Here is a 22,391-nt window from a genome sequence, read left to right on the forward strand (position 1 = left end):
CTGCAAGATGCTGCTCCAGTGTAAGAAAACATTTTTTTATTTTAAATACTTTGGAAAGCTCCCTCATAGCTATAGAAGTCAGTGCCTGGGAGGGTGTGGTCCCGAGCCCTGCCTCCTCACCGACTGGTGGTGGTCCTGATGAGTTCCTGACCCCTGCAGGAGATAAGCAGTAGAGACCCCAGCTCCTGGTCAGTGGAGCTCTTGGCCTCCTGCCTGGTGGGCTGAGTGGGCCCAGCCTGGGTTTGAGGTAGGGGCAGCCTTGGCTTGGCCCCAGAGGTCTGGGGTGCTGGGGTCCTGCCAGAGGCCGTAGAGCAGGCAGTTGTGTCTCTTCCTTCTCTGGTCCATGGTAGGGGAGGGTCATCAGGCCTGTGCACCAAAGCCTGAAGGATTTTGCTTCTGCCAGCGCCACAGATCTTCACCTGGGACAGACAAGGTGATGATCAGAACCTGCGCTGAAGGCGGTCCAGGATGGGAGCCCAGACCTGGTTCACTCCTTGTAGCCCCCTTTTCTTCTGGGTCAGGCCAGCACTCACACATCCTGTCCAGCCCCAGGGCCGCTGTCCAGCCCAGCTCCTCCTGGGCCAAGCTGGGGTTGGCATAACAGGCAGCCACATCGCCTTCCCGCCGTGCCACCACCTTGTACGGGATCTGCAAGAGAGGAGGCAGGCTTAGCTGAGCTGACCCTGGGCCTTGCCCACGCATTGCTGGTCAGGGCCACTTATAGATAGTTAGCGCCGGGTGTGAGGCAGGCTGAGACGGGCGTGTGCGCTGGGCAGGCGGGTGGGAAGGGCCGGGCCTTCTGTGGCTGATGGGGCAGGGTAGAGTGGCACCCACCTTCTTCCCTGAGGCCTTCTCCATGGCTTGGACCATCTGCAGCACTGAGTAGCCAGTGCCTGTGCCCAGGTTGTAGATCTGCCAGGAGAACAGGGTTTGTGGAAGTGGCTGGACTCTCCACCCCTCTGGGGCCCATTTACCTAGGGTTCCCTGGCCGTCCCTCCCTGGCTTCTCCCTACCCGGCAGCCACACTGCTCCTTCAGCTTCTTCAGGGCAGCAATGTGGCCTTTGGCCAGATCCACCACGTGGATATAATCCCGGACGCCTGCAGAGGAGGAGGCGGTTGAGGGGAGTTCGTCCCACTTGGATCTCCTTAGGGGCTCCTACTCCTGAGTCCACCTGGTCCTAGGCTCACCTGTGCCATCCTCTGTATCATAGTCATTGCCAAAGACATTCAGGGCCTCCCGTCGCCCGATTGCCACCTAGGGTCAGAGGTTAGGTCAGCTCTTTCCAGCCTGGCACCAGCTGTGGTACCCCTAGGCCACTCCTGACCCTACTCCCTACCCTTACCTGGGAGACATAAGGCATGAGGTTGTTGGGAATGCCCTGGGGGTCCTCGCCAATGCAGCCAGAGGCATGGGCACCGGTGGGGTTGAAGTACCGCAGCAGCACCGCATTCCAGGCCTGCGGGACACAAGTCAGGTGATGGGGACGGGGACACAGCAGCACGTCCCAGCTGAGTCCAGAGCCCTCCACCTTACACCTATGGCTGTCCTCTGTGGTCCCTAGAAATGGACAGTGCCGTGACCTAGCGCAAGTCACTGCTGCTTCTGAGCCTCAGCTTCTCCTCAGGATGGGGCGTCCTCGGGTCCCCATCCTCAGGCTCAAGGGAGAAGTCAGTCAATGAGCAGAGCTGGGGCTGGGGCAAGGGGCCCTCACCTTGTCTGCCCGGCACAGGTCCCGGATCATCTCCTCGATGAAGAACTTGGACTTGCCGTAGGGGTTGGTACAGCCCCCCGTGGGGTGGGACTCGTCCAGAGGCAGGTACTGAGGGTTCCCGTACACAGTGGCTGAGCTGCTGAACACCAGGTTCTTCACCCCATGGGCCCTCATGATCTGGCCATGGAGGGAGGTGTCAGTGGCCTGTGCCTCACATATTAGGCCCCTCTTTCTGTGACATTGGAAGGGCAGGGCTGCACTTATGGGCACTCTCATTTCCAGAGGGGGAAGGCATGGAGGGCAGAGGATGGGAGGAAAAAAGACAAGTTCAAGATGACACAGATTGAGCCTGTCTGATTCCCACACAGGCCCTTACCCACAGGGGCTGGCACTTCCAGCCAGACTTCAGCCTGGCTCTGGGCTCTCTTGGGGTCTCTGTCCCTCCCCTAGACCCCTTACCTCCAGAAGCTGGATGGTCCCTGTCAAGTTAACTCTGTAATAATCCAGAGGCTTCTGCACCGACTCGCCCACAGCCTTGAGCCCCGCAAAGTGGATGACAGCCTTAAAGCTGTGCTGCAGGGGCAGAGCCAGGGTCAGAGGTGGCTTTGTAGGCCAAGCCTTTGGCAGTGCTCCCGCCCCCTGCCCACCTGCACCCACCTTTTTGAAGAGGCGCTGCAGGGCTGCCTGGTCCAAGATGTCCATCTCCTCAAACTCCACAGGGTGGCCTGTCAACTCCTGTACCCGTCGTAGGCTTTCGGGCATGGAGCCCCCTCCTGGTGGGGCACATGGAAGCCATCAAGATCAGGAGATGCGGTTCTGGAACCCAGGATTTCCCTTCTCCATCCCTCCAGAAACTCGGCCCCACCGCCCATGCTCACCACGGATGGCATTATGAAAGTTGTCGATGACCACGGGGGAGTAGCCCGCCTCCAGCAGCTCCAGCACCGTGTGGCTGCCGATGTAGCCGGCACCGCCAGTTACCAGCACCTTCTCTGCCATTGCACCTGGTCCAGGACACAAATTCTCAGGTGGCTGAAGCTGCTTGCTCAGCCCCTGCCTCTTCAACAGGAGCTGGCCTCTGGCTAACCTTAGGGAGAGGCAGTTCTGTGTCCTAGTTACGAGGATAGCTTTGGAGTCAACTCTGGTTCAAATCTGAGTACTGTCACTTTCTGACCTTGGGCTTTTAAGATCACCTACCCCTCTTGGTGGCAGTTTTCATCTCTAGAGGACAGAGTTAATAGTTGTACACACAGAATGGGGTAGGGAGGGTCCAATGAGGTGACTTTAAACACATGCCACATGGTACAGGAGGAGGGAGACAGACCCAAGGCTACCATATTTTCTAGTTCCAATTGATCCAGAACTCTGAGGGTCCACACTTTCCTCTTCAATGTCTGGGGACAGGCCAGTCCTGGGCAGAAGAGAATATGGCAGCAGGACTGGAATCCAGGATCCCAGGCAGGTAGGTGTTCTGTCCATTCAGACTCAGGCCTCCTGTGCCTCTGCCATAGCTAAGTGTCAACTGACTCCTTTGTAACTAATACCTCCTGCTTTAGGCAGCCCCTTCCCTATCCTTTCCTCAAGGATCAGCCGGGAGGAAACAGGAAATATATCAGATGACCTTAAAGGTGGGATCCTTTACCAGGAAGACTAAGCCCAGTTTGGACGGCAGCACCTGCAGTCCTGGAGTGGGATCCACCCCACCCAGCCCCACCCCAGGGTAGAGCCAGGCTGGCTCAACCTCAGCCCTGCCAGGGTCAGCCCAGTCACTCCAGGCTTGAGCTGCAGAGCCCGCCCAACTTTAGGCAGTGCTGGGTGGGCCAGTGTAGACGTGGACTTGGCCCAGTCCCCACTGCCAGGTGTGCATCCCCGCCCTGAACAAACTTCAGGCGGAGGGGGAGGGGCCGGAGGAAGCCCCAGACACTAAGGCCTTTCATTCCAGCGACTTGGCCCGCTGCCGCCTTCCTCCAGGCTGCCTCGAACCCCTCTGGGCTCATCGAGCTCCCACCCACTTGACAGCGCCCGCTGTGTGCCAGGCTCGGTACCAGGCACTTCTGCGTTATTTTCCTGAATTCTCCCCGCATCCTGCCGAGGCAGGTGTTATGACTGGCACTTTACAGAGAAACCTACTAGTGAGAGACGGGGAGTACCGAGCCTACGGTCTCACCCTAGTGACACCCGGGCTGGAATTCGCATCTCCAGGCTCCAGGCTCGCAGCCCGGCCCTTCTCCCCAGCAGCCCGCCCATTTCCCCTCTGGACTCTGCCCCGGCGACGAGCCGCACTCCCAATACGGGGCCCCCGAAAGTGGTCACGCAGAGGCCCTGGGGGGCAGGACGGCTGCCTGAGGCCGGTCTCGCCCCCGTCCCGCGGGATGACCTTGGTCAGCTGTCGCTTCCTCAGTTTTCCCAGTCTGTATAATGGAGGGGAGGAGGCGCTGGGCTGTGAGCGCCCAAGGGCAGCGGAGTCTCGGGCTAAACTTTTGGGCCGTGGCTCAGAAGGGGCCCAGTTAGGAGTCCGGGTCGGGAATGAATGAACCCAAGTCGCCCGGCCACCGCCGCGGGAAACGCGAGCAGAAGGGGCGGGCCCGCCCGCCCCGGGGAGAGTCTTCCCGGAACGCGGATCAAGCCACCATGAAACTCCCCTGCTCCCTGCCGACCACCCGGCCCTCCTGAGCCCGCCCGGCCCTTTAGTGCCGCCCAGCAAACCTGCAGGGGCTCCCGCGCCCCGCGCCCGCGCTGGCTCCAGCGGCGCCACCTCCCGCGCCCCGCGCGGCGGTCCCTTTAAGAGCTGTCAGCCCACCCGGATCCCGCCCTGTCCACGCCCCCAAGGAAACGTGTCACTTGGGTTACGGGCACTACGGAGACTCCAGGAGGCCAAAAGGCCTGTGAAACTTTGAGCGACTGCTCGGAGCTTTTCGAGGGAGGGCGGAAGTGGGCGGCACCACTCCGTGACCCGGCGATGGAGTAGGACCCGCGGCCGCCCAGCGCCCTGGCAGCAGCGCTCGGAGCGGGGCTCCCACCGTCCCAGGTCCCCTCAGGTTTTGCATGAAACGCCCGACTCGGGGACGGCGGCGCCGCCCAGGCTGTGGTTCCGGGACGTCCGGTTGGGATTTGGAAACCAACCCCGGAGCGGGAGGAGCCCAAAGCTGCCGCGGGAGTTTCGGCGCCCCGCGGCCCAGCGGCTGTCTGCCCCCCGGGTGGGGCTTAGAGAGGTTGCTGGAGTTTAAAACCAAAGGCCAGACTTGGGAACGGGGTGCGGAGACGGGGCGGGCGGGGCTCCGTGTAGGACCCTAGCGCCACTGTAAATGAGTAATGGTCCACTGGCGATTAAAACAATTATATATATATGACGTGACAGAACGAGGACACCCGAACAAAGAAGCAATAAATGCACAAGTGCACAGCTGTCCCCACCCCACGAAGTCCCTGGGTCTGCCCGCAGAGCCCGAGGCCAGTGCTCCTAGACTGCCTCGGGCCTGAGAGCCTGGCCAGGCCCCAGTGGCCTCCTGCCCTCAGGGGAGCTCGCCCAGCAGCCCGGGGCACAAAGACCCTCAGAAAACAGCCCCTGCGGTGCCAGGAAATGTGCCCAAAGTCCTGAGTTTTTCAGGCCACAGGGGGCTCAGGTCGGGTAATGAAGGGAATCCTGAGATAATAAACAAGTTTAAAGTTTCATCCCGGCCCCCTGCAGAGTGCAGCATTGGGAAGAGATGAATTCCTCCACTCATAAACACACAGAGCAGCACAAACGAATACTGGAAAATTAAACCTTTAATTACATAACCTCTTTTCAAAAATCACATTCAGAGTGGAGATTTTCCGGGGATGATGGAGTCAGCAGATGGCCACCACAGAAGCTCGGCCCTCATTTCTGTGCAAAAGTCCTCTGCCAGCCTTGAGAAAACTCCCCACCCCTTGCTTTAAGGCAGAAAGCAGTGGCCTGGCGGCCAGGCTGGATGGAGCATGTGGTTAGACAGCTGGCAACTGCACCCAGAATGAGACCAACTGCGCCCAGAATGAGACTTACAGATCATCCCAAGTAGGTTCCCAGGTGACCTCAGGCACTTGACTCCTGGGCCACTAGATCCACAGTGAAGGGAGCTGTTCATTCCCAAGGCCACTCACTCCTACTTAGGTCTGGCAGGGAGGGCTGAGGCCAAGCAAGTCCCCTGGCCCTCATTTCCCTTCTGCCAGGGACCTACGTGCAGAGCTGGCTGGGAGGCCCTGCTCCTTTAATTTCATTCTCTTGTTCATTTCCCGCTCAGGAATCATCCATGCCTGCTCCTACTCCCATACAGGTCCCGGGGCCCCAGATGGCCCAGGGGATCAGAGTTTACAGCTAGCCTGTGCCACTTTGGAACTGGTTTTTCTGTTCAGGACTTGACAGATAAAGTCTCCAGCTTCCAGGAGCTTCTGAAGGTTCACACCCTTCGAGAAACAAATCAGAGGATACAGTAAGTCATGGCCCTCAGGACCCAGGGGAATAGCAGACTAGAGACTGTGATGCTGCAAGGGAGAGGTGACGGCAAACAGACTCCTTCCTGATGTGGGCTGCCATCTGGGGTCATCCCTGGGACTGTCCCTCACAATGGCTTGTGGTGCCACCATCAGGAGAGGGACCTCATCTCCAGGGCCTGGCACAGGGCCTGCCTAGTGTATTGAAGTAAGGCCTGTGAGGCGGAGGGGCAGGAACGAATGCCAGCCACAGGACTCTTTTTTTTTTTAACTTGAAATCCTCTTGCCTCAGTCCTGGAGTGGCTGGATCACAGGTGTGTGCCATGACACCTGGCCCACAGTTGCTCTCATTTGCTGATGTGTACCGTGAGCTCAGCTCATGCTCAGCATTCTACTTGGTTTCCCCCACACACACCAGTGCTGGGGGGCGGGGGGAACGCAGGCCTCACACAGGCTAAGCCGGCTGCACTCCCAGCTGAACATTTTCTTTTTTTCTGGTACTGGGGATTAAACCTAGTGATGCTTAACCACGGAGCCACATCCCCAGCCCTTTTTATATTTTATTTAGAGATAGGGTCTTGCTAAGTTGCTCAGCATCTCAATATGTTCAGGAGGCTGGCTTTGAATTTGCAATCCTCCTGCCTCAGCCTCCCGAGCTACAGGATTACAGGTGTGGGCGCTCCACACATTTTCTTAATCCTCACAACAGCCCATTTCTCAGGTTTAGAGAGATGAAAGAATTACATGAGCCTGTGAGGGGCAGGGCTGGTTTTAAAAATTCATCAGATTTCAAAGCGGAGGTTATATGGCACCCAGACCAACACCAAGGGCCCTTACAGCCTTGGCAGAGTCCTGGGGGGCTTATTCTACTGCCCTCCTTTTACAGAGAACTAAACAGAGCTGTCTCTGTTCAGGCCAGGATCCTCGCCCCTTCAGGGCTCTCTCCCTGTTCCTTAGGGACTCAGAATGGAACATTGGAGGACATTCTGAGCCCCTAGCCTTCTTGTGGCCCTGCTGGTGGCCTCACCACACTCTGCTACCTCAGAAACAGAACAAAGGTACCCCTAATCCCTGGCCCCTTTGCCTTCTTAACCCCACAAACCCCACTGGCTTCTGTCCTGGGGTTCAGGCAGTGCCCGGTCAGTTCAGAGGGTCTGCCACTAGGGGGCAGGGAGGCTTACCGTGTGAATGCCCAAGCCAGTTAGCATGTAGACCAGGTCCTCAGTGGCCAAGTTCCCTGATGCCCCCTGTGCATAGGGACAGCCTCCAAGTCCTGCCACGGAAGAGTCCACGACACTCACACCCATCTGGAAATAAGGATGGGGAAACATGACCGCCTCTGGGCACCAGAGCCCACCAAGCTGCCCTGGCAAGCCTCTCAGTGCTTGTTGCCCGAAATTCTGTCATTCTTTCCTTTGGCTTCTGATTGTGTTAGTGACAATCCCACTGAAAGGCTTCATTCAGTTCCTGGGACAATGTGAGTCTGTCTTCCCTGAGTTTCCTCTCCAGGAGTCTTTCTCCTACCTTTCACAGTGGATCCTTCTTACCCTGTGGGTCTCAGTCTAAGAGCCACCTCCTCAGAGAGGCCCTCCCAACCTCCCCTTCCGGCTGTTTACCGATTGCTTCAACCACACCTGCCCCAGTGCCCCAGGTCAGCTGCTTCCCCCTCTGCTGGGTAACGGCTCCTTTTCTTCTCCTTTCTCACACCTCCCCCACCCGTCCCCCACCCTCACTCTCAGCCGCTTCCTAGTCACTTGGGAAACCTGCAATCAGAAGAGACACTGAGCTCCAGGCCAAGCCCATCCCTCCACCACTCCAGCCAGCCCAAGAGGGCCCAAGTAGCCCTTCCCTCAGGCTCTGCAACCTGCCCCTCCCTCTGCAGACCTCCTCCCAACCCAACCTATTTCTTTTGCTCCCTTCAAAGCAAAGTGCCTCAAGCTGGGGTCCTGGTAGAGGGCCTGCTTGATTGTGTTGAGTGAAAATCCCACTGAAAGGCTTCATTCGGTAGGAGTAAGGAAGAGGGTTCATCCTCAGCACGCATATAAATAATCCACCGACTAAAAAAGGAAGTAAAGTGCCTCAAAAGAGCTGTCCCCTGCTTATTGTCTCCGGCCATTCCCCTCTGAAATGGGTTTTGCCGTCCTTGCCCCCAGCTCTTCCGTGGAAACAGGTCCAGTCAAGGTCACTGGAGTCCTTCATGTAGCTAAAGTCACAGGTCAAGTCTCAGTCCCTGGTTTCCTCCAGCACCTCTGGCCTCTCCCGAGGGCTCAGTCCTGTTTTTGCTGGCTCTTCCTCATCTCTGGCCTCTAAAGGATGGAGCCCTCACGGCATGGCCCTCAGATAGCTTCGCCTCTGTGCTGAAGTCTCCAAATGTCTACACCGAGGCCCGAGGCTTGCCCAGCGTGGCCTCTCCACTGGGAGCCTGGGGAGGCCTCACCACTGCCTACCACCTGCTCCTTCCAGGGTTGCTGCCAGAAGTTTCCACCTCCCTGACTGCAGGCTCCCAACTGGCATCTCCTGCTTCTACCACCCTCTGTACAGTCAGTGCACGTCCCTCGCACCCCTTAGCTTCTCAGGTCAGTCAGAAAGGGCCCGACAAGGCCCACTCACCTGGCTTCCTCTCCCCGCTCCCCACTGTCACACTGCTCCCCTGTGCCTCCATGTTCCTGGACAGAAAGTGTACCCCCCTGGAGGTCTTTAACCTACGTTCCTGAACTGGGACACCCCCAACACCGGTATTTATATGGCTAGGCTCACTCCCTGATGTCCCTCAGATCTCCCTCAATGCTGCCTTGGTGAAGGAGGCCTCTCTGTAAACACCTGGTGCTCCCTTGACCTGCTGTGTCTTTCTCCATGGCATTTATGGACACCTGGCTGACTATATATCTGTCTACTTATTATCTGTCTCATTCACAGCTGAATCCTCAATGCTGAGAAGAGGGTCTGGCCTCACACCATATTTAGTGTTAGTAGCTGAGGAAGCTGTACTGTCTGTTTGCCTGTCTAACCTTTCACCTCCTTCCCCCTAGGACAGGAGCTCTGAAAAGGCAGAAACCGGGAATCCACTCCTATTGTCCAGTCAGCACTTCACAGAGCGCCCGGAGCGCAGAAAGCATGAACACTGAAGTAGCGGATGGAGGAAGGTGGAGGAAGTTACCATAGGTCATCATGCTCAGCTGATTTCCCACAGAAATCTGCAAAAGGTGACTCTGAGGACATCAGATACCAAGAAACAGAAGGCCAGAAAAGCAGGAGTATCCTGAGCATGGTCAGGATGACGTTTTGCCGCAGACCTTCCACACTGGTACAGAAATCCCTTTTCCTGGCCTGGCAGGACGTTGAGAAGAAGCCATTCTTCCTCACCTGCCCGGCCAGGCAACTCACGGGCTTCAGAATAGCCCAATGGCCCAAGACAGGAGGTCTCACCAAGCTGGGAAGTGGAGGGGACCCCAGAGCCAAAGCCTCAACTTTGACAACCAGGATTCTGGGGAAACAGGCCCAGAAAGTAAGAGAATCATCTGGCTTGGATGAAGCTCCAGGAGGTAACAAGAGAGCCAGAAAGGTGAGGATTGGGGACCACCTTCTCCAGCCCAACCACGCAGGCAGACCAGTGTCAGACACGAGATTGTTCCTTCTAGGCGCTACCTGTGGAGAGTCCTACCCAGCCAGCCCACCAAAAGCAATCTTCAAGGGAAGCTAAGCCCGAGGCCAGTACAACTTCTGGGGAACTCCCCACTCCTCTGAAAAGCCTCTGCCTGTCCCTTTAGCTGCTCCCCCAGCTCAATACCACGGGGCTGCCACACGGCCAGGACACGTGAGACCTCCTGAACCCTAGTTTAGTCTTTCAGGGCAGCTCTCCCTGGTGGCTGTCCCTCTTCTCTTTAATAAATTGCTTAATTCCTCATGTCCTTTAAGCCTTCTCAGGCCTCGCCAAATCCGACTTCCTCAGCTGGGCCAGGGGCCCTCTTGGCTTCCTCGCCCTGCGCTCCCTTCCTGGTGTCTGTCATAATGCAGCAGGGTTGTGTCGTAACTCCCTCGACTGTCTCCTCAGTACGCACATGTGGGCACTTTCAGGGCAGGGGCACTGTCTTTGCCCACCACTGCCAGCGCTGGACCTGGCACTCTGGCATCAGTGGTTGTTTGCTGAAAGAATAAATGAAACCAAACAGTCCTCCCCATGCCCTCTGGGAGAATGGGTACCTGCCTTTGATTACCTGCAGGGCCATCAAGGTGTTGGCCAGGGCCTGGCCATAGGTGTCATGGCAGTGGACAGCCAGGGCAGCCACAGGTACCTCGTGCATGACAGCTGACAGCATGTCTTTCATGATCCCTGGGGTGCCCACGCCGATTGTGTCCCCCAGGGAGATCTCATAGCAGCCCATTGAGTACAACTTCTTGGCAACCTGGGGAAGCAAGCAGACATATGGAGGACCCCAAGTCCCACTAGCCAGGGGTCCCAGGGATCCTTTGTGCAGACAGGTCACCTCCATGGCTAGGCACTAATTTCCTACTGGGTCCTAAGCTCCTGACAACTTCCAGTGGGCATGGCGAGCCATGGGCTGCTGACCAGGAGGCTGAGGCTCCAGAGCTGAGGCTGTAGGAGCAGGGCCTCCCCCCTGCGATTTCCTCCCACTTGAGTTCTTCTCACCATGTCAGACCTAGATGCTGGACTCAGGAAAACTGATTCGTGTAGTTTTATCCTCAGTAGTAAGATCTGTGGGATCCTGGGTCTGAGATACTAGTTATAGATCTTCCAGGAAATAAACAACTATTTAACTTTTGAGAAGCCCATATGAGAACCCCTAAAGAGGCTGCAAAGCTGGATGGCACCTCTCTTGAGGACAGGGTGAGGAAGGGTGTGGTGGGGCAAGAGACAGGTGATGCTCACCAGTGATTGCTAGGTAAAGACACCCTCCCCCTCCCCCTGCACCTGGTGCACACAGGGAGACAGGAGCTGTGGCTGGAGGGCCGGGGGTGCAGCAGGCCTCTGCAGTCACATGATGCCTGATGAACTCCTCATTCCCTGCTCACTAGTTGTGTGCCCTGGCCAGGGCTTTACTCTTCTCAGCTTCATAGGTGGTGGCTCTCTGTGGGGCTACAGTGACGGCCAGAGGCAGTGGGAGGCTAAAGCAGGGGCCCCAGCGGCCACTGTCAATGAGAAGCGGCTACTGTTACCTCCTCCTATCTGGATGTCACATGGTATGGGACAAGAATAAGGAGCTTGTAGGAAGACAAAATGTCTGAGACCTGATTTCACCACCTGGGTGGCAAGTCCTTTAGTCGGTTCCCTCAACTGAAAAAAGGAAAAATAACAAACTGCAGAGGAATTTTGTGGCTGAAATGACATAAGCTCTTGGGCTGCTCAAATTCCATTCCCACCCCAGTCCTCCTCTTGGTTACTATTCAGAGGACGTCAGGGTGTGGCCTCTCGCCTACTACAAGGAAACTAGGGACTCCTGTGAGCCCCCCCCCAAGCTGTCACCTCAACAACCACCTGTCCACTGACTGGACGGAACTGAAGGCTTCAGGCTGGGCAGGGGCGCCGCTAGAGGGGCTCCAGGGAGCAGGGACAGGCCGCGCCTGCAGTGGGTAAGTGTGGCAGCCGGGTGAATGAATGAAGGAAGGGACCTAGCAGCAAAGGGTGGCAAGGGGCACCCATGTGCTCAGGAACAGGTGAGGTGGGCAACCCTAATACCACCCCCCACCCCCCGCCACACACACCTCAGCTACTTTAGCTGGGGGGATCTTCCCTTCATAGGGGCATCCAAGCACACAGGAGACGTACCTGTGGAAGACAGGGGAAGAAGGACATCAGTGCCCCTGAGCTCTTCAGCCAGCAGGGCAGAGGTGGATGGCTGTGTGACACTCATCCCTGGCCTATAATCAAAACCTGCCTGGGTGGAAGGCTGATCCAGAGGCGGAGTGGAGGGAAGGAGCGTGGCCTAGTGCCAGGAGGGGGCAGTAGAGAGCCGCTGTGGGAGGGCTGGGAAGCCCAGGTCTGGGAAGCAGGGCTGGCAGGGGCTTCTGCAGGGGCAGAAGTGGCTGAGGATCTATTGGTGGGGGGCGGGGGGGGGGGAGCAGAGGGCACTGAGCAGCCCCTTGGTGTTTGGAGGGGCGGAAAAGCAGAACCATGTGCCAAAGTTGCTCGGCCAGTACTCAGGAGACCAGGACCGGATGAACTAAAGGCCAGAGCAGGAGCTGGACGTGAGTCAGACCAGCCTGGGCTGGCCTCAGGGGCAAGGGATTAGCTGCTCCAGTGTGTCACCACCTTCCTTCATTCATTTATTCTACTGAGGTGACTACCATGTGTCAGGCACATGAGCGAGACCCCCGAGGTCCTCATACCCCTGGAGCTTGTTTCAGGACGGCGAGAGCCAACAGAACGGCAATCCAATAAGTGGCAGAGAGCCTCATGAAGCACCGCGCTAAGACGGAAACAGGAAGTGCGACAGGAGCCACTAGAGAAGGCCAATAGTGGCAAGGGTGGCCCAGGAGGACCTCCTCAAGGCTGTGACGTTGGAGCTGAGAGAAGGGGAGGGTCTGTGGGAAGAACATTCCAGAGACAGGAGCCAGCAGGATGAAAACAGAACAGCGGAGGCACAGAGAGCAGAGGCACAGGCGGTGGAGACGAGGTCGGAGACGGGCACGGGCGTCTTGGGTCCTGCAGGCTGTCTGAGGAGCTCAGTTTTGGGTGTTGACACTTTCTATTCCCACCCACCCTGTTGGGGCCGAGATGCCTTTGAGACCTTTAGAATGGAGACCTTTAGAACAGCCCCCTGAGTTGCTAGTTTATTATACCTCATATTAGGAGGTATAATAAACGGTTGCTGGATTGATAATTTCAGGCTCCAAGATCTTTCACTTTTCCATTTTAATTCTCCCACTTCTTCTCCAAATACTGCTGAGCAAGGAAATGTTAAAAGAGCCACTAAGAAGAGCACAAGCCGGGGAGTCAGGCCATGTGACTGAGGCCCTGCGTCCTTGCCATCCATCCACCTGTCGGTTACTGAGTGCCATCTGTGTGCCAGGCCTGTGCTGTGAGGGCAGGGCAGGGCAGGTCAGGGACTGAGGGAGACGTGGCTTGCCCTAGAAGAGAGCACAGTCCATGGGACCGGGGCAGCACAGGATTCACAAGCAGTTTAATGCTAGGCTGCAGGACATTCAGGGTACTGTGGGACCTGCAGCATGGCCACTGATTCCCAGTGAGGGTCAGGAAAAGCTTCTCAGAGATGACTGGAATAGGAGTCAGGCCACGAAAAGTAGGGGAAAGAGTGTTCTGAGTCTATGCAAAGGCCCAGAGGTGAGAGAGTGGACAGTGGCAGATGGGAAGAAGTCCCAGGTGGAATGGAGATGGTGCACAGAAGACTCGGGCCAGAAAGAAGTGGTGAACAATAAGGCTGCAGAGTGGCAGGGCCGAACCACAATGAAGTCTGAACTCAGCCAGGCGCAAAGGCTCATGTCTGATATCCCAGCTACTGGGGTTGGGGGTTGGCTGAGGCAGGAGGATAGCAAGTTCAAGGCCAGCCTGGACAATTTGACAAGACCATGTCTCAAATAAATTAAAAAGGACTGGGATGTAGTTCAGTGGTAGAACACTTGCCTAGCACTGGGGGGAAAAAAAAAAAGTCTGAACTCAACCAGTCACTCAAAGTATTATTTATTTATTAATTCAGGTACCAGGGATTGAACCCAGGGGTGATTAACCACATCCCCATCACTTTCCCCCACCCCCAGCTTTTTTTTTTTTTTGAGATAGGGTCTCACTAAGTTGCTTAGGGCTTTGCTAAATTGCTAAGGCTGGCTTTGAACTTGTGATCCTCCTGCCTCAGTCCCCTGAGTTGCTAGGATTACAGCTGTGCACCACTGGCAAATGGCATGGAAAGTTTTTTATCAGAAGCCATGTGATCAGATAATGTACCTCTGAATGGTACACAATGGGTGTTGATATTTTCTATTCCCACCCTCCCTGTTGGGGCCAAGATGCCTTTGAGACCTTTAGAATGGAGCAAAGTGTTCTACATATTAGGAGGTATAATAAACGGTTGCTGGATTGATAATTTCAGGCTCAATGTGGGCTGCTGTGTGACCTCACAGTAGACTGCCCATCCTTCCTGAGCCTTGTTCCTGTCATCTGTAAGGTGGGCATGGCTGCTTCCCGCTGGGCTATTGCTAAGTTTCAATTAGACATTACACCTGCAATGGATGGCTTCCAATGATTAGAGGTGCCACCTGGGAAACTTAGAGGCCTTGAGGATTCTTCATGGATGGGCAAAGAGCTGGCGGAGAAGCCAGGACCATGCTGTCCTCTGCAAACCCCATTTAATGCCCTGGCCTGCTGGATACATCTACTGAACTGACCTAAATTTAGGTTTGAGAGAAATACTTGCCAGGATTCTCTGACCATTCACTTGGGAAAAGATGCCTCAGTGTGGTGCTTGAGCTGCCCCCACCCAGGACCAGGAGCTTGTGGTTGGGAGAATGGCTGGAGGCAGAGCCTAGCTTCACTCCAGATGGCAGGGAGAAAAGACAGCAATGTGGCCCGACTCACCCCCGCACTGGAATATTGGTGGCCTGAGCTGCCTTCAAGATCACGTCCATGCGCTGGAAGCTCTCGTCTATGGAGCAGTTGATGTTCTTCCTGGTGAAGAGCTCTGAGGCGGCCCCAAAGACGCTCACTTCCTTGGCGCCTGCAGCCACCTGCCAAAATCCAGGTGAATTTCTTCAGCATTTTCCTCTTCAAGAAACACTGATAGAGTGGTAAATTTTATGGTATGTGAATGTTATAGGTTGAATTGTGTCCCCTCAAAAAGATATGTTGGGGGCTAGGGATATAGCTCGGTTGATAGAGTGCTTCCCACTCTGGTTCGATCCCCAGCACCACAAAAAAAGATATGTTGGGCTGGATACAGTGGCGCACGCCTGTAATTCCAGTGGCTCAGGAGACTGAGGCAGGAGGATCATGAGTTCAAAGCCAGCCTCAGCAACTTAATGAGGCGCTAAACAACTCATGAGACCCTGTCTCTAAATAAAATTCAAAATAGGGCTGGGGATGTGGTTGAGTGCCCCTGAGTTCAATCCCCAGTACACCCTCTCTCTCAAAAAAAAACAAAAAAAAAACCAAACCAAACCAAAAACTCCCCGTACCTCAGAATGTGATCTTGTTTGGAAAACAGAGTCATTGCAAATGGAATTAGATGAGGGCATCCTACAGCTTGGTGCACCCCTAATCCAATAGGACTGATATTTTTTTTTCCTTTTCTTGGTACTGGGGACTGAACCCAGGGATGCTATATCCTTGTCCCTTTTTATTTATTTATTTATTTTTGAGACAGGGCCTCACTAAGTTGCTGAGACTGGCCTCCTGCCTCAGTCTCCCAAGTCCCTGGGGTCACAGGTGTGTGCCACTGCAACCGCTGACTGGTACTTAAAAGAACATGGCTATGTGACGACGCAGAGCGAAGACCACATGAAGCTGGAGGCAGGCCCTGCAGTGATGGATGTCCAAGCCCTGCAATGCCCAGGACCGCTGGCACACCAGGGACCAAGAGAAAAGCCTGGAACAGGTTCTCTCTGAGAAGCCCTCAGAAGAAGCCAATCCTGCTGACACCTTGATTTTGGACTTCTGGCTTCCAGAATTTGAGAGAATAAATAAATTTCTGTTGTTTTAAGTTTCTCATTTTCCAGTAGTTTCTTAGAGGAGTCCTAGACAATGTAGACAGTGAAATGTATCTCAATTTAAAAAAAAGGCTGGGGGCTGGGGTTGTGGCTCAGTGGTAGAGAGCAGGTCTTGCAAGTGTAAGGCACTGGGTTCGGTCCTCGGCACCACATAAAAATAAATAAAGGTATTGTGACCATTTATAACTAAAAAAATATTTTTTAAAAAAGGCTGGGAGTATAGCTCAGTGGTAGAGCACCTACTACCAAGTAAGACCCTGGGTTCAGTCCTAGCACTGCAGGGGAGGGGACACCAAGAAACAACTTTGACGTCCCCCAAGGAAGTCACCAGTGACTGCTGTCGTCACCACCCTGAAAGTCACTCTTTTTTTTTTTTTTGGTACTACAGATTGAACCTAGGGGTGCTTTACCACTGAGTTACATCCCCACTCCTTTCTGTTTTTCATTTTGAGACAGGGTTTCACTAAGTTGTTTAGGGTCTCACTAAATTGTTTAAGACTTTATTAAATTGCTGAGGCTGGCCTCAAACTTGCAAAGCTCCTGCCTCAGCCTCCTGAGCCACTGGGATTACAGGTATGCATCGTCACATCCGGCTCCTGAAAGTTTTTAATTTTTTTTTAGTTGTACATGGGCACAATACCTTTATTTTATTTATTTATTTTTATGTGGTGCGAGGATCAAACCCCATTCCTCACACATATGAGTCAAGTGCTGTACCACTAAGCTACAACACCAGCCCTGAAAATCACTCTTGAAAGAAGGTTTTTGTCTAAATGCAGGACACGGGCTGGGGTTGTGTCTCAGCGGTAGAGTGCTCGCCTAGCACATGCGAGGCCCTGGGTTTGTTCCTCAGCACCACATGAAAAATAAAGGTACTGTGTCCATCTACAACTAAAAAATAAATATTAAAAAAAAATAAATGTGGGACACCTCCAATGATGCTGCTGTGTAAAGTGACAAGATGCTGGCAGATGTAGCAACTACTGTGGAAACTCTCTGGAGAGCTTGGTTACCTTTCCCTAAAAGGGATAATAATAAGAACTAACATTGACTAAGCACCTGTCTTATGTCAGGCTCTGGCTGTGCAATGTATGAGCACCCTGTCTCCCAAAACCGGCACAACTTTAGGTGCTATCATTAGTCCAAGTTTACAGGCAGAGTGAGGCTCAGAGAGGCTAAGCAACTTGCTGAGGTCACAACATGGTGAGTGGCAGGGCCGGGACTGCTACAGGGGCTGAAGGTAATTGTCACCACTGGAGATATGCTGTCCAGATGGACATCCCAGGAAAGGGGACTGAGGCAAATAGGACAGGGAGTAAGGGGGCTGGGGTTGTAGCTCAGCAGAAGAGTGTTCACCTAGCACGTGCGAGACCCTGGGTTCGATTCTCAGACCACATAAAAATAAATGAATAATGCTAACAAATGCTGTGGCTGTGGCTCAGCGGCAGCGCACTTGCCTGGCATGTGTGAGGCACTAGGTTCGGTTCTCAGCACAGCATATAAATAAAATAAAGGTTTAAAAAATAAATTAAATAAATAAATAAAATAAAGATATTGTATCCAACTACAACTGAAAAATAGATATTAAAAAAAAAAGACAGGGAGTAAGGCCATCAATCTCACTCCAGGAGCCCCCCAACCAAGCCATCCTCTTACCGCTGCCTCAAAGCCTTTCAAATTCGGGGTTAGGACTGGGTAGTTGATGCCAGGAAACTTCTGAATGCCCTTCAAGACTTCAGTGTGGTCAGCCATCTAGGGACAAAGAAGACATGAAGTCATCACCAAGCAGACAGAGAGCTCAAAGGTCAGAGAGAACCTTTTACCACTTAATCTCCGTTTTCTAGAACTTGTGGAGCGGGAATGACAATCTTCTGCAGAGCTGTCTCCCCAATGCTTTTATGATCTATGTGACTGCTGAGAGGACAGGAGGTGCCTGGGTTTGTGTGATATCCCCATTTCTTCCAATGGCCAACACTGCCTGCTTTGCACAAACAGGACCCGCAGTGACAGTGCCACATGCCACTGTTGGCACTCACTTTGCAACAGGGTCTTTCTCCCCTGCATGCCTGTCTCTGTGTATCTAGAGTCCCCAATCTTCCCTTTTTACAAACACAGGAATCACAGGAAGGCATGAAGGTTCTAGACTTTCAAGAGTTAGAAGAGACCTGAGAGACCATCTCTAAACTGGACAAGGAAAAGCCCTAGAGAGGTGACCAGCAGGTCAGGGCAGAGCCAAGACTGAATCTGAGCCCAGGCTATCAGGCCTGACCTTCTGTCGCCCCACAGTGCTAGCAATCTCCTGAGACCTCTCAAAGCCAGGGATGCGAAACCTATGCTTCCACCTGCCACTCACTTCAAGAGCAAATGCGAAACCTCCCACCTCTTGCCTGGAAAAGCCTCTCCCTGAGGGCTGGGCTCACCTGGGGAACCCACTTGGGAGACACAAAACTGGTGACTTCTACGACAGGGAGTCCTGCTTCCGAGAGCATGTCTATCAGCTTGATTTTCACTGGAGTAGGAACGATATTCTAGAACAGAGAGAGACGGCAGAGGACAGTGAGCAAAGCTGCTAAGGAACTGGCCTCAGCAAGCGATGCCCACTGCTCTGAAGCTTTTGCTCGAGCAAACACTTCAACATCTCCACTTCCAAACACTAACACAGATGCACGTGCATCCTCCTCAAGAGGCAGTACGAGGCCCGTCTCCAAGTTCCACGGAGTGTCTTGCGGTGCAGACAGCTTCTCACTAAAAAGGAGTTAGTATTCACAAGGAAACAGAACCCTCCTGCCATACAGATTTTTCCTGAATTGAATGTGTGTTCGGTTATGACCCGTCATAAACAAATTGAGAGCAAGGTGCCACACCCTAACAGGGCAGGTGACTAACCCTCTGGGTCCTATGGGATGGGGCCCCCAAGTATCACAGCCTCCCCTTTCCAGCTCCCGGCTGGCATGGGATTCATCCTCCAGTGCTCAGCCTGTCGCCTCTTCCTCTCTCCCTGTACATCTAGTCCTCACGTGTTTACTACGTTGACATCTAGGATATTCAGGTTTAGAACACTTTAATTTTCATAGAAAGTTCTATGGAACAGTATGGGTATACAATATTTCCTAGATAAATGCTCCCACACATATATAAACTTGTTTCTTACATAAAAATATAAAACACACACACAAACACATTTACACCTTTGAGTCACTTAATATGCTCCTATATTAACAACTTCAAAATACTCCATTTTTGAATAGTTCATAATATATGTGACCCAACCTTCCTGCCATATGGAATACTCAAAGCAGACACTTGAAAAACCTTTTCTGGGTTATTTCCACCTTTACCTTTTCATTTTGCAGTCCATCTCGGGGACCAACTTCCACAATTTTCACCTGCTTTGGGAAAGTGCCCATAGATGAGGTGCTGACCTTGGTTTAAAAGGGGAAAAGAAAGGAAGACATTGTCACATTTCACTATGGCTCCTCCTTCACTAATACTGAGATGAGAATCTGTATTTTTTACTGTTTAATTCACATTTGGTCTGTTTTAGAATTAAGAACAAAAAGAAATTTTTTTTTTTTTGTACCAGGGCCTGAACCCAGGGGTGTTTAACCACTGAACCACATCCCCAGCCCCTTTTATATTTTATTTAGAAACAGGGTCTCACTGAGTTGCTCAGGGCCTCACTTTTGCTGAGGCTGGCTCTGAACTTGAGATCCTCTTGCCTCAGCCTCCTGAGCTGCTGGGATTATTAGCATTCACCACTGTGCCCAGCCCTGTCAACAATCTTATTAGGTAAGGACTGTATAATCTTCATTTTGCTGTGAGAAATCTGAGGCCCAAAGTGATTAAACTTTCCCCAGGTCACAAGGTCAGCTGGTCACAGAGCAGTATATGAACCTGGCAGTATGGTTCTAGAGCGCATGCTCTGAACTCCGAAGCCACAGTGGCCTCTACTATAGTCTGGTTAAACATCCAGTCCCTTCTTTCTAGAAAGTTCTGCTGAGACGATTCCCTCCAACCACATGAACTGTGCCACAGTAACCTGAGGTATGGTGTATCTACATCAATATCAACAGAAAACACTAGAGCCCAGGGCCAAGCTACAGGCAGTAGTATCTCAAGACTGGGACCATCACTTTTCTCACTCCAGTGAGGAAGTAACAGCCTCAGAAACATTACCAAAATTGCACGAATAAAAAGTGACAGAGGGGCTGGGGTTGTGGCTCAGAGGTGGAGCGCTTGCCTAGAATGCATGGGGCACTGGGTTCGATCCTCAGCACCACACAAAAATAAAATAAAAGTATTGTGTACACCTATAACTAAAAAATAAATATTTTTTTAAAAAGTGACAGAGCTTGAACTTGAACTAGGTCTGGATCTGATACTAAATCCATGCTAGTCATTGGATTAACGTGTCATTTCACCAGGTTTTTGTTCTTGCTTCAAAGCTCATTGTTCCCCACCATCTCATTTGCTTTTCTTAACCTCCCAAGTTGGAATGCCCATTTCCATATTACTCATGAGCAACTGGTGGAGGTAGGTGGCTAGTTAAAGACATCTCTCCGCCATTGTTGATAGAACTCCTTCTAAACTAAGGTAAAAAGACTCCCACTGAAGGCTTACTAAGTGCCAGAATAATGTCCAACGCTTTGTCTACATTTTCTCTAAACTCCAGAACAATCCTAAGGTAATGACTTTCGTGTTATAGATGGGAAAAGTGAGTTTGGAATGAGTAAATACCTGTATCACTCAGCCTAGCAAGTGGCAGAGGCGTGGGCACCTCCACAGAGCGCGGGAGAGAGCGCAAAACACGGATCGAACAGGCCCAAAGTACAACGCAAGGGAAACACAGCTGGCCCTGGGCCACCCAAGTTCCCCCTAACTGTCCCTAAAGCAACAAGAGCTGGAAAAGGAGGCGAGTGGGCGAGGTGACCTGGCAGGGTGTTTTGCACTAGAGGACATGGAGCGGTCTGCAGCCCAACTAAAATAAGAAAGGAGCCAGGGACACCGGCGAGGGCCGAGGGCCAGGCACAGGACGCCCAGGACGGCCTCGCGGGCCTCCACGACCGAGCCAGCCGCTGTTCCGCTCCGGGCCTCGGTTTCCCCACACCCCTGGGCAGATCTGAGTGACAGGCAAGGTCCGAGGCTCCACGGCCCTCCGCATCCCAGCCGGAAGGGCTGTCCCGCTTCGCCGCTCAGGGAGCAGCCGTCACGGACCGAGCCGCGACCCGACCGGGCCCGGGGCACTTACAGCCCGGAGGGACGCCAAGCGCACCAGTAGCCGCGGCAGCGCCTTCCTCATTGTCGCCATCGCGCCTCAGCTTCCCCCTCCGCCTCCCAGCTGGGCACCACGTGACCGCCGCCGCCAGGTGGGCGTGGCCCCCTTGGGCGGAGCCTCGGGAATGACGTGCGGCGCTCCGCGATGGCTCCACCCACAGGCTCTTGGTTTTTATTCCTGCCAGGCCAAGAGAGGCTGTAGGGACTAGAGATGCACAGAGGTTAACCCAGCCTCCGGCTTCGTTAGCGTCGGGAGGTGTGGGGAGATGATAACAATCCCAGAGGTGGCTGTGTGAATCCTAACTCCCAAGGTAAGGAGCAGCAGTGTCATTGTGTGCCACTCACTGTTACGAGTTCTTTGCGTGTGTTAACTTCATTAAGTCAGGACTCAAATGCAGGCGTCATCTCCAAAAAGAGAAACATCCTTCCATGGATACTGCAAGTAAGATCCATCCAGTTGAAGAGGACACAATTAAAGCTTTCTAGACAGAAGGAATCACCTATGCAATGGCCCTGAGGCAAAGCAATCAAATGCTTAGAGCGATGTTTTCAATCTGCGTGTTGTGCCCCATTAATTAGTTATAATATCAATTTACTGGATACCAATTTTTATATATAGTGCAGAGCCAGGAGCAGTGATTCACTTACCCAGCAATTTGGGAGGCCGAGGCAGGAAAATCGTAAGTTCCAGGCCGTGGAGCATGGGGGGAGAAGAAACAGTATAGAAAATATCAGAGTACATTGAAAAAAACAGTAAATCTAAGTACCACTTTGCAAAGCTTATTATATATGCCCACCAGTTTTCATTGTAAAATAAATTTCTTACCATGGGCTGCGAACAAATGTTTGAAAACTACATTTAACTTTTTTAAAATATTTTTTAGTTGTCAATGGACCTTTATTTTAGTTATTCATATGTGATGCTGAGAACGGAACCCAGTGCCTCATGCATGCTAGGCATGCGCTCTACCACTAGGCTACAACCTCAGCCCTGAAAACTGCATTTTAGAAAGATGAAAAGAAGCCAGATGCAGTGACACACACCTGTAATTCCAGTCACTTAGGAGGCTGAAGCAGGGGGATAGCAAGTTCAGACTAGCTTCAGTAATTCAGTGAGACCCTGTGTTAAAATAAAAAATAAAAAGGGCTGGGGATGTAACTCAGTGGGATAGTGTCCTTGGGTTTGAAAGGAAAGTAACCATGATACTTCGAGCAACCAAGAGATCTTTATTGCTGCAGTATCTGGTCGACAGGAGAAAGAGGAGAAAAGAGAGGGG

The 22,391-nt window shown here is 53.1% G+C and overlaps 2 protein-coding genes and 2 long non-coding RNA genes across 8 annotated transcripts; 2 read left to right on the forward strand and 2 right to left on the reverse strand.

Moving 5' to 3' along the window:
* Positions 1–14: 14 nt before the first annotated feature.
* Gale (UDP-galactose-4-epimerase) lies at positions 15–4,513 on the reverse strand. Of its 2 annotated transcripts, XM_027937062.2 has the most exons (11): positions 4,420–4,513; positions 2,592–2,717; positions 2,371–2,486; positions 2,173–2,286; positions 1,714–1,890; positions 1,345–1,458; positions 1,190–1,256; positions 1,014–1,099; positions 835–912; positions 534–648; positions 15–419 (listed from the first exon to the last, which is right to left on the reverse strand). In XM_027937062.2, the coding sequence occupies exons 2-11, from the start codon at positions 2,710–2,712 to the stop codon at positions 361–363; spliced, it is 1,047 nt and encodes a 348-aa protein (XP_027792863.2). In that variant the 5' UTR covers positions 2,713–2,717; positions 4,420–4,513; the 3' UTR covers positions 15–360. The 2 variants fall into 2 exon arrangements, with proteins under 2 accessions (XP_027792863.2, XP_071473583.1); XM_071617482.1 differs by lacking the exon at positions 4,420–4,513 and having other exon boundaries at positions 2,592–4,062.
* A 950-nt stretch (positions 4,514–5,463) lies between these two features.
* Positions 5,464–21,195, reverse strand: Hmgcl (3-hydroxy-3-methylglutaryl-CoA lyase). 3 transcript variants are annotated; one of them, XM_027937063.2, is made up of 9 exons: positions 21,089–21,195; positions 19,179–19,262; positions 18,261–18,368; positions 17,497–17,592; positions 14,714–14,862; positions 11,887–11,950; positions 10,380–10,568; positions 7,347–7,472; positions 5,464–6,138 (listed from the first exon to the last, which is right to left on the reverse strand). In XM_027937063.2, the coding sequence occupies exons 1-9, from the start codon at positions 21,146–21,148 to the stop codon at positions 6,037–6,039; spliced, it is 978 nt and encodes a 325-aa protein (XP_027792864.1). In that variant the 5' UTR covers positions 21,149–21,195; the 3' UTR covers positions 5,464–6,036. The 3 variants fall into 3 exon arrangements, with proteins under 3 accessions (XP_027792864.1, XP_027792865.1, XP_027792867.1); XM_027937064.2 differs by having other exon boundaries at positions 21,113–21,194; XM_027937066.3 differs by lacking the exon at positions 21,089–21,195 and adding an exon at positions 20,578–20,886.
* Positions 6,078–10,069, forward strand: LOC114094118 (uncharacterized). Of its 2 annotated transcripts, none has more exons than XR_011708792.1 (2): positions 6,078–6,164; positions 9,195–10,069. It is a non-coding gene; the product is annotated as an uncharacterized lncRNA (long non-coding RNA). The 2 variants fall into 2 exon arrangements; XR_011708793.1 differs by having other exon boundaries at positions 6,084–6,164; positions 9,200–10,069.
* Positions 14,790–15,837, forward strand: LOC117794772 (uncharacterized). Its single transcript, XR_004618638.2, has 2 exons — positions 14,790–14,876; positions 15,498–15,837. It is a non-coding gene; the product is annotated as an uncharacterized lncRNA (long non-coding RNA).
* Positions 21,196–22,391: the final 1,196 nt, after the last annotated feature.

This window comes from Marmota flaviventris, chromosome 10 (genome assembly GCF_047511675.1).
Source record: "Marmota flaviventris isolate mMarFla1 chromosome 10, mMarFla1.hap1, whole genome shotgun sequence".
Lineage (NCBI taxonomy): Eukaryota > Metazoa > Chordata > Mammalia > Rodentia > Sciuridae > Marmota > Marmota flaviventris.